Raw genomic sequence first — 16639 nt, forward strand, 5'->3', positions numbered from 1 at the left:
TTAAACATGGCCTCATCACTATGAAGAAGGTCCTCCCAGACGTGTCAGGCCAGGGAAGGCTTTAGGCAGCCTCCTTAAGAAATGATAAAATCTCACCTCCTCTTCTAGGACAGCACGAGCTTTAAAGTGCTCGACGCAAGTAAACTGGTAAGGTTTGTTCACCACTCAGGGAAAAGCACGACACGGCTGGAGATTTAAACTCCACTTCTGGATTAGAGCAGAACAGGAGGGAGGGCCTGGCTTGGGTAGGGGCTGGGCCAGCTCTCGGGGAAGGTGGTGGTCACACACCATCACCTCAGGCACCCTGGAGATGTCTGACCTTAGCAGGGGGTTACTGATCCCGGGATGGGCCACACCTGTGCAGGATGAAGAAGCAGGGGCCAGAGAGGGGTCCAGGGCAGGGAGGGGTCAGTCAGGACTGGGTCTACACCCAGGTGAGCGCTTCACCTGAGGCTGGAGCCACCGCCACCTTCAGGGTCTCCCTGGTGCCTTCCTGCCTGCCATCTGGAGACGCTGACCCTCTTCTTTGGGTGCCTTGGCAGAAACAATTCTAAACAGGTGAAGAAACACTAAGGATTAAGTACACTCCTGAGGATCAGGTGTCAGGCCAGTCCCGTCTGCTGCCCTCCGTCCTCTGTGGGCAGAATCAGGGTCTTGGTCTGCAGCAGGGGCGGGGCGAGGCAGGGTGGGGCAGGGCTGGGTCTGAGGCAGGGCTCACCAGAGGAGAGGCAGGTTCTAGGCCAAAGCCCGAGAAGCAGCAGCACCTGAGTCCTGGCTGGGTCCCGGGGAGGCACCTTCCAGAGAAGCCCTCTCCTCCCAACTGATGTGTGCCCCATGGACACACATGCTTTACTTTCAGGGAGACAAGCAAGTCACACAACACTGAAGAGCAACTTCCCGTTTTTATTAAAAAAGAGAAAGAGAGACAGATTACAACCACACACCTGTGAAACCAAGAGGGGTTTCTGTCCCCTCCAGTCCTTCGATATGGGCTGAATTGTTTGAACACCTGACATGAACCTCCACAGTACGAAAAAGAGAACACTTTACAAGCTCAGCATCCCTCTCCCCTCACTCAGAACGCTTCCCTTCCCCACCAGGGTGTCCCAGGACACCGACAGCTCAGCCCTCGCGGAAGGAAGCCGAGTGGCCAGGGAAGACAGGGCAGAAGCGGCTGCCTCGCCTGTTCTGGGGGCATCGCAAGGAGCAGGGGAGCGGGGGCTGCCGAAGGGAGGACCGTGCCCAAGGCAGAGCCCACAAACACCCGGGGCAGCCGGCGAGACCTCGGGGGCCAGAGGGCCGTCCCGCAGCCTCTGAGCACCAGGGTGAGTTTTCTCTTAAAAGACACTTTACGAAAATACTTTGTAATTGAGTTTAATAATCTTCTCCCTTCCAGAAAGGGCCTGACAGGCGCTGCCTGCTGCTCACTTCTGCCCCATTCCAAATATTTTTACCTTATTTGGATGAAATGCATTATTTTTCTAATGAAAGGCTTTTTTTTTTCAAAGGGCTGTTTTCCCTCCGTCCAGCAGCTGCCTTTATTAGGCAGCACTCACGCCGTTTTGGGGAGGGGTTTTTTTTCCTCTCTGAAATCACGCCAGATTCTCTGTCCTCAAAAGCTGAAATCGTCGCTCGAGACCCACAGGGCAAAGGTCCCCCAGGCCCAGGTTTCCGTCCCTCTCCCACAGTGAGTTTAGGGACCCGAGAGACCCCTGACCCCCCACGTTGAGGAAGGCGTGCCCCGCGATGCCCTGCGGCCCCCATGCCAGTAGCTCTGGCTGCATCTCTGTCCCAGGCTATCTGTCCTCTGACCCCCTGTCTGGCCCTATTGCAAGAGAGACCTCTGCAAAGTGAGAGGCCATGAGAAATGTCACCAAGCAGAGGGGTAGCCCTCGAGATGGCTCACACAGGACCCAGGCTTCCATTCCCCGAGGAGGTCTGGGGGAACCCCATCTCTAGCCCCCGAGGCCAAGGGGTGCTTCTGACCCAGCGGGCAGCCCCCTCTCTGCTTGTCATCTCAGGTCTGCCTGCATGAATCCCAAAAACTGGGTCCTGTATCCAGATGAGGTGGGGAGCCCTGGGGATGGAGAACCCTGGCTTCTGTGGGGGTGGCAAGAGGCAGAGGTGACTGAGAAGCGGGTGGGGGTGGGGGTTCTGCTGGTCCCTGGGGAGCACAAGCCAGAACACCATGTGAGGTGATGAGCATCAAAGACCTAACCTGGGAAACCAGGGAGCAGGCTGGACACTCAGAGAGGCAGGGTGAGGGCCCCTGCCTGAGAGTTAGGAAGGAACTCGCTGCAGGAGCCGAAAAAGGGGCCTGGGTGAGAGTGGAAATGTTTTCTGAGACAGAACACCCCCCTGCCAAGTGTCTCATTCTCGGCCTGTGGCTTCCTCCCTCCCCAGAGCTGTGTGGGTGGGAGGCCGGCAGTGGGTCAGGAGGCCTCAGCCCCCTCCACTCCCCAGAGGGTACATACCCGCTGCAGCTCCACCTCCACGGTCCCCGCACTTTGTCTCCAAAGCCTGTGTCTACACGAGGCCCAGGGTGGGACCAGGCCTTCTGACCCCTGCACCAACGGCCACAGCCCCAGGGGCTCCCCGGAAGGAGCATCTTGTGCTGTTTTCCTGGGTTTAGCTAAATGCTGTGTGAAGGTTAAAGGGAGACAGGGAGGGTGAGAGGGAGTGGAGACGGGGGAGGAAGAGGGAACGAGACACTCTCTCCTGGGAGCACACGCATCCATTTAAGGAAGGCGAGCTCATCACACTCCACACCAGGTCTATATACAGTAACGTGAGGTCCCTTCTCCTCCTGGGGCGGAATGTCGCCCTGCGGCAGCCGCTCCGGACCCAGGATGACACCCTCCAACTGTGGGTAAGCAATGGCGACACCTGCCTGGTGGGGGGGACTGGACAAGGGAGGCAGGCCCACCACAGGGCTACCTGGGCCTGCCCCCGCGTCCCCGTCCTGGAATCCACCTGGTGTGGCCTTGGCCGAGATCCACCCCCAGGCCTGGGGTGCCGTGAGCACACAGGGAGCCATAGGCAGGAATTAAATAGTGACAACTTGTATTTATTACAATTATATACAGTCAGATCTCATATTCTGATACCTATTACCTGATCACACAAAAGAACACGTTTGGGGGCAGGGCGGGGTCAGACAGGAGGGCCCCGAGCCTGGTCCTGGTGGGGCGGGACATCTCCCCAGAGCGGTAGCAGAGCCACCATGCGGCAAGCCAGCGGTCGGGAGCAGTGCGCTGTCACGTGTGGCGGGTGACCAGGCCGGGGCTGCGACAAGCACACACGGGCGGCATCGCCGGGCAGGGCCTGGCTGGGGGGCCCGGGGGACCCTCGCCCGGGGAGGCGGGGGGGAGCGCAGGGCCGTCGCTTTTGGAATCACGAGTGTGGCCCCCGTGGCCACTGGTGAGAAGCAGTGAGGGGCCGGGGCAGAGGGAGGGGCCAGCAGACGCCGGGTCCCCAGGCTCCCCCTCTGCGAGGGTCAGGAGTCAGGTAATAAAACTACCTCTTGTCATGCACGGTGTTAGGTTGGCTAAGACGCTCAGCTGACGCCCCTGGACCGGACGTCTGTCTGGGAGAGGGCTGAGGGGCTTGAACCCAGAGAGTTCGGAGCCCTCGACCTGAATGAGATCAAGGTCAGAGGCGGTGTGGGTGGCCAGGCTCTGCCTGCCCGGCTCAAGGCCCCGCCCCGCCCCGCCCCTGGGCCCCGCCCCGCCCCTGGGCCCCGCCCCCCATACCGCCTAGTCCCGCTCGCTCTCGTTGCTGGCACCCTCGGGCCGCCGCAGCTTCTCCACCTGCTCGTTGATCTGCCCGTCCCCACCCCGGCGGTCCTCCCTCTGCACCCCCAGGCAGTCCTCCTCGTCCACGCGGCTCACGTCCTCGTCCTCCTCGTCCTCCTCGTCCTCCCTCTTCTCCTCCTCGCCCTGCACCTCCATCCTCACCTGGCCCTTGACGTCCACCACCCCCTCGCCCTCCTCCTGGGGGCCCAGCAGGTGGTACGTGGCCGTGGAGCCCTCGGGGCTGTGGCCCTCCTTCACGGGCGAGGACGACGTGGACTCATTGCTGACGGGCGAGATGTCGCTGCTGCTGTGGTGGTTCACCGCTGCGGGGCTGGAGGGCGAGGGCGACTTGACGGGGATCTGCCAGGAGGGGATCTTCGGGGCCGACGGGGAGGGCGGGAACTGCCTCCTGGTAGAGGAGGGAGAATACTGCCGGGTTTGCCCTCAGCAGAGCTGCCCCTCCGGAACCCCAACGCTAGTGGACGGTGAGCAGGGCCAGGGCCAGCCCACAGGGGACAGGACAGGGCTCCGCCACACACGCCTGCTGCCCTCCCTTCCCTTCCTCTGGAAACAGGCCTCTTGGCCCCTTGGAGGTTAGAGAAGCTGAGATAGAAGCCAGAGGCATCAGGGCTGCCCGGAGAGTACCCTTCCCACTCAGGGTGCCATCCGTGGTCCCTCTGCCCGGGGCCAGGCCCACCCTCCCTGGCACCTGCAGGACAGTTGGCCCTGGGGAGCCTGCCACACCCCAGAGCCCGTTCCCTCCGGTCCTCACAGCAGTGTCCAGTCTCCAGCCCTGGGAGGGGCAGCGAGCAAGGGCTGAGGGCAGAATCCTGGAACCCAAGACCCCTGGCCTCCACTCTAATTTGGTCTGAGCAAAGATGGGTAGAGCAGAGCCTGGCCTGGGCCACGGGGTCAGAGACATCAGACCTGGACTTTTCTAGAAAACTTCCAAGCTCAACACTTGACAGAAGAGCCAGCTCTCCCCTCCCACTCCTGTATCCCCTCCCTGAGCCCTGGGCTGGCAGCCAGGGCTTGGAAATCAAGCTCGAGGACAGGTGGGACCAGACCACCCCAGCCTGAGACCAGAGGACAAAGGCCTGCTGCCTCCTGGGCTGTCTGCCAGCTCTGGTCCCAGAGAGTCCTTCCCCTCAGACCCTGCCACGTGAAGCCCACCACCAGGGCCTCGGTGTTCACCACCGAGGGGCAGCCCGCTGGCACACCAAGCTTGGCCACACCTCTCTTAAGGCCACAGTTTTGTCCCCAGAGAGAGCCTGAACGTGGGTGACTTGGAGAACTGGGTACTCTGGTTGTGACCACAAGACCCTGCCAGCCCCTCATCCTGGACCTGAAGTGAAGTGTCGCCTCATTCAGCCACCCACTAAGCCCCAGGGCGCTCTGCAGGTGGGGTGGCCAACTGTCCCAGGGGCCCAGGACACAGGACTTTCAGCTTTAAAATCAGGCAGGCCTGGGCAAGCCTGGACAAGTCAGTCACCCTCCTCTTGGGGCTGCGCTGGTGCTGTCCCTGCAGAATGACACAGTGAGACCACAGGAGCCAGGGGTGGGGGACGGGCACTGCGCAATCTTCTGCCTTGAAATCAATCTCTTCTGCCCTTCAAACTGAGCGGGAACAGAGACCCCTGGCCTGGCCCTCGGAGGGGGGGAATCCTTCTCTGGGACCCAGCTGTCACTGAGAGCTCCCAGGACTCAGGACAGAGAGAGTGACCCTGCCCGGAAGGTGGGGATGTGCTCCTCTGCTCAAGGTCCTGCTCTGGCCCCAGCTGTCCCTGACCAGGTATGGACAGGGCCAAGAAGTGTTTGTATCTCAAAACTCTTGTGGGCCCTTCAGATGGTCACTCCTAAAGCGGGGAGGGAGGGACTTGCCGGGGAGGGTAGGTAGAATCGCGGGAGATTCCCAAACTCCATGCCTGAATGACACAGCTCAATCCAGGGTGGGAAACACAGGGCACCCCTGCCCCAGGAGATGCCCCATCACCACCCACAACGGCAACAGCTGGATGGGCCCCAAGAGCCCCCTTCCCCAGTCCCAGGCAGAGAGAGGAACAGAAGCCCACGCCTTTCCAGCTCCTACCGATTCAAAAGAAGCCCCTTCAAGGAGTTAATTTCCGACTTGAGTTCATTGATGTTCTGGGACTCCAGGATCCAGTTGGTGGACGTGGTGGCCTGAAAGTCACAACAAAGGGGATTGAGGATCAGTGTGGCACCTCCCTCCCACCCCTCCAAACTCAGACGGTGGGACGGCAGAAGGACCCAACCCCCTCGGGAAGGTTTGCTGCGGCCCGTTCTGGGGTCTGCTTGCCTGGATCTCTGCTGAAATGACAACTCCCTTAAAACAAACATCCTCCCAACTCTATCTGGATAGCTGACGATCTTAGGGAAACATGACATGTACTCAGGTGTAACTGGCATCCTGGTTATGAAAAAATAAAACAAGAGAGCCCTCATCTTTTACAGATACAAACTGAAGTGTCTGCAGTGTGAAATGATACGCCGTCTGGAATGTGCTTCAGAATAACCTCGGGCAGGACAGGCCCGAGGCCACGGCTGCACTGTGTGGCCAGAGCATGGGGGTTCACTGAGTGGCCCGCTACTCCATGCGTGTCTGAAACGTTCATTAAAACCAAACTAAGAAGATAAATTCCATCTCTACACCAACTACTCCTTCCACCTAAGACCTTCTCCCTGCAGAGATCACACCCCCCCACACACACGCATGGGAGCCCTGGGGATAAGACAGGCAGCCACCTCCAACCACAGGGCCTGGAACCTGGAGCCGCTGTGGAGGGTCAAGGAGACACCTGAGCACCTGCCTGGCCCATCCCCTGGCCCCCATTCTTAATGAACCCTGAAGGCAGGCTTCACCTGGGTGCCACCTCCCCACACTGCTGTGACATCAGGCCCCACTGCCTGCAAAGTCAGGAGCCCCAGCCAGGCAGCCCATTGACATGCGCTCTTTGGGATGATCCTGAGGCTCAGCAGAGAGAAAGATAATGATCTGGAGGAGGGCCCACGGGGGGGGGGGGGGGGGGGGGAATAGCCACAATGACCCTGGACAAATGCCAGCCTTCTCCGCATGCCTTCTCCTTTGAATTTTGACACCACTTTCCATGTTAACTTCACAGAACCACACCTTTTTTCAGCAAATCTTGTTGGGATAAACGGAGGAGAGGAAAGCCAAAACAGTGATCCCCCAAAAGGGAGCTGCCTGTGGCCCAGGTGCCTATGAGGTACTTACGAGCCAATTCCAGGTATGTGGGACTCGGTCCTCCAGGCTAGAGGCCACCTCCAGGTGCAAGGCTCCTGCCCCTTGACACCACTGTTCCCACCTGACACAAAACCCCCAGACCACAAGTTCAGGAGAAAGCGGGGAACCCCAGGCTGGCAGAACGGAGGGCCCCACACATTCCTGCCAGCCTGCGGGGGCTCGGAGGTACAGCGGGGGCTGCTGTGGGCACCACCCAGGCAAGCGGCCTAATGGTGGTTTAGTCGCCAAGTCATGTTCAACTCTTGCGACCCCATGGACTGTAGCCTGCCAGGCTCCTCTGTCCATGGGATTCTCCAGGCAAGAATACTGGAGTGGGTTGCCATTTCCTTTTCCAGGGGATCTTCCCAATCCAGGGATCGAACCCGGGTCTCCTGCATTGCAGGTGGATTCTTTACCAACTGGGCCACCAGGGAAGCCCCAGCAAGCAGTCTGGCCGGGCACAACCTGGCAGGAAGAAGCCCCTACAAGGGGGCAGCCTGGAGCGAGCACGCACAGACGCCTGCTGCCCTCACACACATCCCCTCAGGGTCCGCGTTCCAGACCACCAGACAGCACAGATCCAGCAGCCACTGTGCTGGCTTCTCAGAGGCCCTGAAAGCTATCGCAGCCCATTAACAAGGGAGCAATTTCCACTCACCGGCCGACAAAGGACTCAAATTTCCAAACGCATCTGGTGCCAGATGCCAGGATTTAGAAATAAAATCTGACATCTGGGGCTTTTTAGCCAGTCTCTTTAAAAAAAAACAGTTGTAGAAAACTCCCAGCCTTCGGTTTTATGTAGGTTTTTTAATTACTTAACGCTCTTCTTTTTAATTTTTTACAGTGCTGCAGTAGGAGTTTGGAAGCCAGATATAAAAACTTACATTACAGCTGAGAAAACACAGCTCTAAGTCTCTGGTTTATGGGGTAACCGAAGTCACACACAGTGAGCCTGGCTTCAGTGGAGAGAATGAGAGGGGCTAGGGGTGGGGGGACATCAAGGAAACAAGCCCAAGAAACACCCAGGGGCAGCTCTCAACCACCAACGCCATCCTGGGCCCCCCTCCCCTCTAAAAAGCAACATGTGGTCTTAATCTCAATGCTTAGGGTCTGAAAACAGTTTTCCAATTTCCGGAATGGCTTCTGGCCACTGGCAGGCCGCCGCTCCCAAAGATAATGGAGCAGAGTGGGGCACGGGCTGTCAGCCCCTCCCTGGCTGCTTTATGGACTGCCGCCCACGGGGAGGGTGTGAGGTGGCTGGCAGTGGCCACTGGTAACCATGCCCACGTGCAGAAGTGGCACCTCCATGGGTGGGGCACCCCACAAGGGGGTTCCCAGGCACCCATTTCTCAGGAGCACAGGGACCTCGAGCGGTATGCTCAGGTGGGGCTCTCCTGCAGGAAGCCACCTCTCTTTCCTTGGGGTCAGAGTTGCATGGAAGCAGCCAGAAAGCTACACGGGAGGTGGGGGTGGAGTGGGGAGGGCAGCGGACGCTGTGGAACACTGTCTCCTGGGCCAGGCTGTGTCAGGAACACCATGTCACACATGCACAGAGCCCAGACCAAGAAGCTGTGATCCTGGGAGCTGACAGTAGCCAGGCACTGTTCCCAGCAGGTGCACACAATGAGGGAGCTAGGGTTACAGCTCCATTTTACAGACACAGAAACTGAGAATCAGAGATGGCAAGTGACTTGTCTGTGGTGACACAGCAAGCACATGCCACAGAGCTTTAACCTGGGCAGTCTGATCCCAGGATCTGATATTGCCATGGGTGCTCCAGATGTGGGAAGTGAGGCAATGAACCCACCTCGGTCATCCTAGGTGGGTCTGCATCTTTCAGGGGTTACCGGACCCCAAGACCAAGGTTTAGAGAACTCGCCAACAGCCACATTTTAGCCCAGGGCCTGGGCACCCTTCTCCCACCCTGTTCCCCAGAACTATTCTTGGCAACGCTGGGGCCTGTGACCTAACTTGTAGGTGGAGACCATCCCGTGTCTACGCCAGCTACCACCAGAGCTGTAGTATGTGCTGCCATGGTCAGGGGTATGGGCCTCAGAGACAGAAAGGACAGCCCTTGTTACTGAATGCCACATCGCCTGCCTGGTGACCGCCTCCTTTCTCCACAAGGGCAGTGTAACCGGCATCAGAAGAGGGCATCAGATGCGCAGTGAACTGGGCACAAGGATAAGCAAGAAGAGCCTGAAGGGGCTGGAGGGTCAGGGACAAGTACCTTGGCTGTGGCCAGTTCATGGGCCAACTCCTGGACTTTTTGCTGCTGCTGAATCAGCAGCTCCTGGACTGAGGCGAGGGTCATCTGTAACTGAGTCACTGGGAGGAGAGAGCAGGCGCATCTCTGTTAATGATACATGAAGATTCCCCCTTCGTCCACACACCTATGAGCCGCTGCCTCTAATTTATCTGCAAACATCCCCCCGCCCTCCAGCAATCCATATAATTCATCTGCACTCTGGGTAATCTACCTGCACTGTATCTAACCTCTAGTATTTCTACTTTATCTTTCTATTGTGCAGTTGTCCATGGTCAACAGTATATCCGTCCAAAACCTCTCCCCTCTAATTATATCTGTTTATGATTTGCTTGGCTCTTCCAACCTCGGGACTGCCTGCCTCCCTCATCTCCTGGGCCTCACTGTGTCCTTGTAAAACTCAAGGCAGAGTCTTCGATCCTTGGAGACACACAGCTCAGGTCCACAGCATACAGAAGTGGTTAAAAACCGCCAATCTCGTTAATCTCGTTTCCATATGGCTCCCTCCTGCCCTCCCCCCCCAACCCTGAGGCTGCTGGAGCGCCCTGTCCAGGGTCAGTCTCGAGGAGACTCACCAGCAGGGTCTGGGCCCTGGAGGGCTTCCGGGGGCTACACAGACATGCCCCTGAAGGGCAGACTCCGGTCTGGGACAGGCGGCTCTCTCTGTGCCCAAGTTTTTAGATTCTGAGCCTCCATCTAGTAAACAAGCTTATATAGGAGGAAAAACCACCCCTGGAGCGACAGGTCCCAGCTAATCTGGGCCACCAATGGGGCACCGGGTAATGAACGCGGGCCCCGTGGAGTCGATGACAGAGGAGGTGGCCGGGGTCCCTGGAGCCGCAGTAATTACAGCCTCTCTTGACCCTGCATGGGATTCTTAGAGAGAAGGGGGAAAATTGCTGAAAACCCCCCTGAAAACCTCATGGAAGCAGAAATTAAAAATGAACTTTACAGCCCTTAGAAAGGCTGTCATTTTATTCCCCTTATTAATATTCTGAGGTTGGGAGCCTTTCCGTAAAAACATAATTAATTGAGGCCGCGCCGACAGTAAACAAGCAATTTCAAATTAAACCGAAATGACGGCGGCTTCATTTGCAAATGTGAACAGATTCTCAGAGCAGATAAATGAAGTCACCACATAAAGTGGAGACGGAGGGGAGAGGGGAGGGGGCAGAGAAGGGGCTGCTCGGAGAAGGCTTTGAGGGGTGACTTGATGGAGTCATTAATCTTTACCTGTCTGGGCCACGCTGCCACTCAGCTCCGACAGACTCGCCTCCATCCGCTCCAGCTGCTTCCGGTCCTCCCGGCCACCCGTGATGAGAGGGAGCAGGTACTTCTGCAGGGAGTGGGGGATGCGTGAGGGATGGGTATGTACCTGGGGTGACTCCCCAACCAGCTCTTCAATTTCACCTGGCAACTTCCTCTCTGTCACCCCTGGGCCTTGGAAACCCTAGGCCAACGCCGTAAGTGAACAAGACATCCGAAAGTTAGGAGGCTGCGAGTAGAACCATGTGAAAACTCCTGAGTCGGGACCAAAAGGAGGGAACGGGGACACAAAAAAATCAATCTGACCGACTGCGATGGAGTACTTTCGGGTTCTTTCAGTTTTTTAAATGGTGCTATATATAGAGAGTTTCTGTGACCAAGAATACTCAGAATTCTACTTTAGAAGTTGTATGATAAAACTGTAGAAGGTTATACAGGAAAGTGGTACCACTGGTGGCTTCCAGGGAGGAGCGGGAAGGAAGTTCGCGGTACATTTTTCTGAACCTTTCATATCCTGTACCAAGGGAACGAATTATCCATTCAGAAAGAAGCAAGTAAAATTTAGAAATTATTGAAGAAACAAAATCAAAACCCACAGTAGATCTGCAGGGCCTCTGGCTCTTTCACTAGGAGCAGGTAATGTGTGGGTATTCCGAAGCCGTCTAAGGCGGTCACACCCAGTCTTTCCTAAAAGTCTTATATGCTGTGAACAGGCTTCCTTCAGGTAAGAGTTAAATGCAGCCATATTCTCCCAGAATTGAGACACTGGGCAGAGGGGGAGGAAGGGGCAGAAGTGGGAGAAACTGACCATGAGGGCAAAAGGAAGTGGGTGCTGCGGAGCAAACCAAACAAGGGGCCCAGGACGTGGGGGGTCCCAGACGAGGCGAGGATGGGAGTCCTGGAACATTCAGGAAGAAGGCAGGTGGGGTGCAGCCGCTGACTGGCGGCCAGCTCGGAGGTATCCAGGGTGGAGGTGGACAGCAAGCTACCCACTGGGATTGCTGGATGAAAGAATCCAGGCTCCAAACTCCACAATCTCAGTACTCGGCGCCCACCCATCTCAGGGGCCTGAAACCAGTCGCCAGGCTTACTGGGGCGGTACCAGGGGTGCCCAGTGTGGGCCTGGCAGAGGTGGTAACTGGCAAGTATGACCAAAGGAGACTTTGGTTCTCATTCCATTTGAGGCGCAGACAGGAAAAGACAGCAACTACTCCATTAAGGCTTCTGTATTGGGGGAGGGAAATGGGGTCTCTCACAGGGGTTTGTGGGAGAGCTCATTTCAAGAGCAACTCCTGAGTGAAGACCACTGTTTAGGACACGTAGGGAAGCACTTCCTATTTCACAAAGTGTTTTCCAACCACTGTGTGAGTTTATTACCCACAACTTAGATGAAACTCATCAAACATAGCCTTACGTTCCAGGTTGGAAATTTCCTAAGTATGAAAGTCAAGAAATTCTATACATGTAATGGACTAAAAACTCCATTTCTAAGATCAAAAATTCCAAGGAAAGGAACACATTCCCAGCCTGAATCTTCAGGTATTTATAAAATGAGAGCTTACCTCTCTTTTTGCTTTTTAATTTAGCAGGCATTTTTAAAATTCTCGTGTCATCATGGTGACTGATCTTTTCACTCTCTTCTTTCTTAAAGCAGAGACTAAAGGTCAGAGCTTGGTGGAAACAACTGATGCTATCTCTGCTCAGCTCCAAGGAGAGCTACGCCTTCTCTTTCCACCAGATCACAGGCTGCCTGAGGGCAGCCACGTGACTAGGTAGGTCCTGCTCAGCAGAGCCTGGACAGGAATGGAGAGTTCTGTCTCAGCCTTTTCTCCTTCCTAGTGACTGCACTTAGGGACTGGAGACGACAGGCTTTGAGCACACAGGGAGAGCAGACGCACGGTGTCAGAGGGAGCAGTCCTGGGACCCACCACATCCTGCTTCCCGATTTCTAAGGTGGAAACTTCCAACTTCAAGAATAAATGTTACACTGAAAAGATCAACTTCACTTCAGTCAAAAATTAAGAGTCCCAGGAAGCAATGTGAAAACATGTTCCATGTGCTAAAAGTTACAACATGAGGGAATCCCCTTGGTGTCCACTGGTTAGGACTCCAAGCTTCCATACAGGAGGCACAGGTTTGATCCCTGGTCGGGAAACTAAGACCTCACTAGATGCGTGGAACAGCCAAACAAAGTTATGGAATGAGTCTGGATATTCATTCAGTCTTTTTTTTCTTCAGACTTTTTATTTTATATTGGGAGTATAGCCAATAGTTCAGATTCTTTTCTTTTTAAATTTCCAAACGAGGGATGGAGTTGCAGGTGGGCTCAGAAAGAAAGGAACCTCTCTCTGCAGCACCGGCAGAGGTTAAGTCCTTCAGCCACCAGTTTACCTTCTGTCTCTATTTTACCTACCCTGGCTCTGTATCTTCTAAAAAACACTCGCGTGCTTCAAATCAAAGTCAGTACGTGGTCACTATTGTCTGATCAGGATCTGGTGTCAAGGAAGTAAATATTACTTCACGCCTGCGGCTCTGCTGGAAGCAGTGAACTCTGGGGCCCTGAGGGCTGACTACGAAGACTGTGGAAAAACCCTAGATTTACATGGAAGCCAACAAAATATACAGGAGGAAAAAGTAGTAAATATGATCACACTGAGTTTCTCAAAGCTGGTGTTAAATACTCAGGTGAAACAAGAGGGTACAGAGCACCTGCTACATGCTGGGAACACAGTCCTTTCCACAGGAGCCCCGCTGCTGTGAGCATCACCACAGCCTCTTGAGGTAGATCCTACTGTCCCGTTTTACAGGTGAGCCCGCTGAGCCTGCAGTCACACAGCTGCCGAGTGGCCGGGCCAGGATGTGACACTGGCAGCAAGGCTCCAGCCTCTGTGGTCTTAACTGCACATTGTTCTGTCTCTTAAGAGGGTCCAGCCTGCTCAGAGCATGCTGGGCAACATCCTCAGTACTTGACATGGCTCTGCGTCATGGGCCCTGTCACCCTGTGCAGCAGGCAGGGACTTGGAGGAGAGATTCTGTAGGTGAGGCGGGTCTGAAGGCCCTGAGCACACCCACCTGGGTGGGGGCAGGACCAGGATTTGACCCAGACGCCCCTCTAAAGAGCACGTTCATCTGGGCACTCAGCCTCTACGTGCAGGCCCACTGATGTCCCCACGCTCAGGGCAGCACCAAGGGGGTGCAGGGAGGGCGGCTTACCTTGTAGAGCTGGTGAAAGCCAAACGCGATCCCTGCCATGATGATGGCCAAGGCGCTGTAGTCTCTCCACCGGGAGCCCGCAGGGCCTGGGGTCAGGAGAAAAGCTGGGGTCAGGAGGAAAGGCCCTGGCATCCCCCGGGGGCAGAGAGCGCGTGGACTCAGGCTCCTTGTCTCAGTTGGGGAGTGTCTCATGCTCAGGTGGGGGGTGAGCATCAGAATGGGACTCGGCTGTCTCCCTCCTCCTCCTGGGCCTCCAGACTGTGCTGTGCCTGCCGTGGGGTGCTGTCTCAAGGGACTGAGGCGGGGGTAGGGGGAGAACGGCAGAGGCAATCTAAAGACCTGGGCATAGGCTCCACGCTTGAGGAATAAAGGATCCAGTGAGGGTGCCGTAGCACCTGGCTTGTGCACGCACACACGTCCACACGCTTCCTATATGAGCTGGGAGCCACCTGAGGGTCGGGGCAAGAGGCTGTGTCACTGCCTGTTCGGCTTTATGAAGCTCCAACAGTGTACACGGTGGTGCTGAGGGCACAGGGGGCAGTGGTGGCCAGACTGCTGTCTTGCTCTGTTCTGCTCTCACTCAAGTGCACCTGGGGAGACGGGCAGCCCACACACAGCTCAATGAGGTGATGCCAGAGAGGGACCGAGCACTCAGACAGGACACGGTGAGAGGGGGATGGCGGGGCCTCAGTGGAGGATAATGCCGAGACCTGTGGGGTCTCAGGGCACAGTGCTCCAGGCGGGAGACTAGGAAGTGCAAGGGCTGGGGTTGACCTGTGCTTAAGCAGACGGGGGAGCCCCTGGGCCTTCCCAAGGAGGGGGCATTGCAGGCCAAGAGACAGAGAGACCAGAGAGGGGATGGGGGTCGTGGTGAGGGGAAAGGTGGGAAAGGCCGGGCCTGGAAGAGAATGCACGCGAGGAACCCAGCCGTCGCTTCACAAGCAGCGGGGTTGCTGATGGCTCTGAATCAGGGAGTAACGTGGTTGGCTCTGTGCTTTGGAAGAACGACATGGGGAGCACCGTGGACAGCTACGGGGGGTGGGGGCTGTGGAGGCGAGAAAGCAGGAAGAGACTACCACCAGGGCCACCAAAGGCAAGTGGGACAGGCCCAGGATGCAAGGTCTTAGGGATCTGGACATGGGCAGCTGGTCTACACAGGAACGGGCCCTTCAGCACAAAGCCCCTCCAACCCCTGAGTGAAATCCTAGCTCCAAAGTGGGGAGGAGAGTTTTCTACTCCACAACTTCCCCATGAACTGCTCACGATGTGTTTTCAGGACCATGATCTGATCTGACACCTGGCGACTCTGGGAGGTGCACAGGAAAGCACGAGCTCCATCTGGAGTGTCCAACGGAGCGGCCACACCCAGGCTGCCCAGCGGCCGTCTCTCAAGGGACCAGTCATGGGGGTGTGGGGGGGGCAAGGGCCACTTTCTCCAGAACCGTCAAGTGGTGCAGGACACCTTCAGTCTGTGGACTCAACCTCGGCACCAGGGAACGTGACTCAAGGTGTGCACCCAAGGCGTGTGCACATGACAAGGACCTGAGACTGGGAGGGGAGCCTGGGAGAGGCGGGGGAGGACAAGCCACCACACTCGCGGGAACTCACATGTGGCCAGGCCCAGCTGAAGGCCTTGTCTCCCCACAGACGGACACCTGTGGCTGCAGCCATCCCCTCCCACCCCTGGGCCTGCAGGTACTGGCCACGTCCTGGCGCTTCACAACTGAAGGAGAGCAGGAGGCAGTGGTTCTGAAAGTCCCTGCTGGATGTGGGCACGTGGGGAGGAGAGGCTGCTGGCACCTGGTCTGGCTGGGGACCCAAGAGGCAAAGACCTCCATTGGGAATGAGGGAGATGCTCCCCGCTCCCTGAGCTGCTGAGAGGGGCTCTCAGGAGATGGAGACAGAGACAACAGTGATGGAGGAGGCTGGAAGAGTCTCTTCTTGCCCTACCCCCACCCCCCACCCGCCTGTGGATTCCACTTGAGTTTCTCAATGTGGCCCAACCCCAAAGTCTCCTGCACAGACTGCGATCAACTCCCTTGTCTGGTTTACAGTTTCTGAATAGGTAACACATGCACATGGTCTGGGCTTCCCAGGTGGTCAGTGGTAAAGAATCCGCTTGCCAATGCCAGAGAAGCAAGAGACTCGGGTTCGATCCCTGGCTCGGGAAGAACCCCTTTCAGAGGAAATGGCAACCCATTCCAGTATTCTTGCTGGAGAATCCCATGGACAGAGGAGCCTGGTGAGCTGTAGTCCATGGGGTCACAAAGAATCGGATACGACTAAGCACTCACACACATACACACGCATGTGGTCTAAACATCATGCAGCACACGTCAGTCTACTGCAAAGAGGCTTCCTCCACCACCACGAACCTCTGTGCTCATAGTGTCGTCTTTATCCAGCCAAGAATTCTTATGCAAACATGAGGCAACACGTACAGGCATTATTTTCCCTCCCTTTTCCCCACCTCTCATTCTTCTTTTTGGCTAAAGCTGCATAATATTCCATTAAACAAACTCCCTGCAGATGGACATTTAGATGATTTCTAGTCTCTTCCTGTTTCACACAAAGCTGCCATCAGTAAGCGTGTACACACAGCCTCTCACATCCATGTAAAAGGCCATCTGCAAATGTGAACTCCTGGCAGGCTGGGTCAGAGGTACATGTACCAGCAGTTGTGAGACAGCTTGCCAAACTGTGCTCCCTGGGGTTTGAACCAGTTCATTCACAGCCACCCCAATGTAATGGGTTAATCACACACACAGATTTCTGCTAATACTAGAGCCAAAAAAAAAAACCTTCGCTCTAGCTTTAATTTGCATTTATCTTATTACA

The 16639-nt window shown here is 56.3% G+C and overlaps 1 protein-coding gene and 1 long non-coding RNA gene across 2 annotated transcripts in view; one reads left to right on the forward strand and one right to left on the reverse strand.

Annotated features, from left to right (window-relative positions):
* Positions 1-883: 883 nt before the first annotated feature.
* The window catches only part of PEX14 (peroxisomal biogenesis factor 14), a 141422-nt gene continuing 125666 nt past the window's right edge, over positions 884-16639 (reverse strand). Inside the window, exons 5-9 of the mRNA XM_043923183.1 lie at positions 13802-13887; positions 10556-10658; positions 9287-9384; positions 5884-5975; positions 884-4203 (exon numbers count right to left, since the gene is read on the reverse strand). Of these exons, the coding sequence (XP_043779118.1) occupies positions 3756-4203; positions 5884-5975; positions 9287-9384; positions 10556-10658; positions 13802-13887 (827 nt within the window). The 3' untranslated portion in view covers positions 884-3755. The remainder of the gene's footprint in view (positions 4204-5883; positions 5976-9286; positions 9385-10555; positions 10659-13801; positions 13888-16639) is intronic.
* On the forward strand, positions 2748-7596 carry LOC122707577. Its single transcript, XR_006344851.1, has 3 exons — positions 2748-2869; positions 6935-7039; positions 7460-7596. It is a non-coding gene; the product is annotated as an uncharacterized LOC122707577 (long non-coding RNA).

Source organism: Cervus elaphus, chromosome 14, assembly GCF_910594005.1.
Source record: "Cervus elaphus chromosome 14, mCerEla1.1, whole genome shotgun sequence".
NCBI lineage: Eukaryota > Metazoa > Chordata > Mammalia > Artiodactyla > Cervidae > Cervus > Cervus elaphus.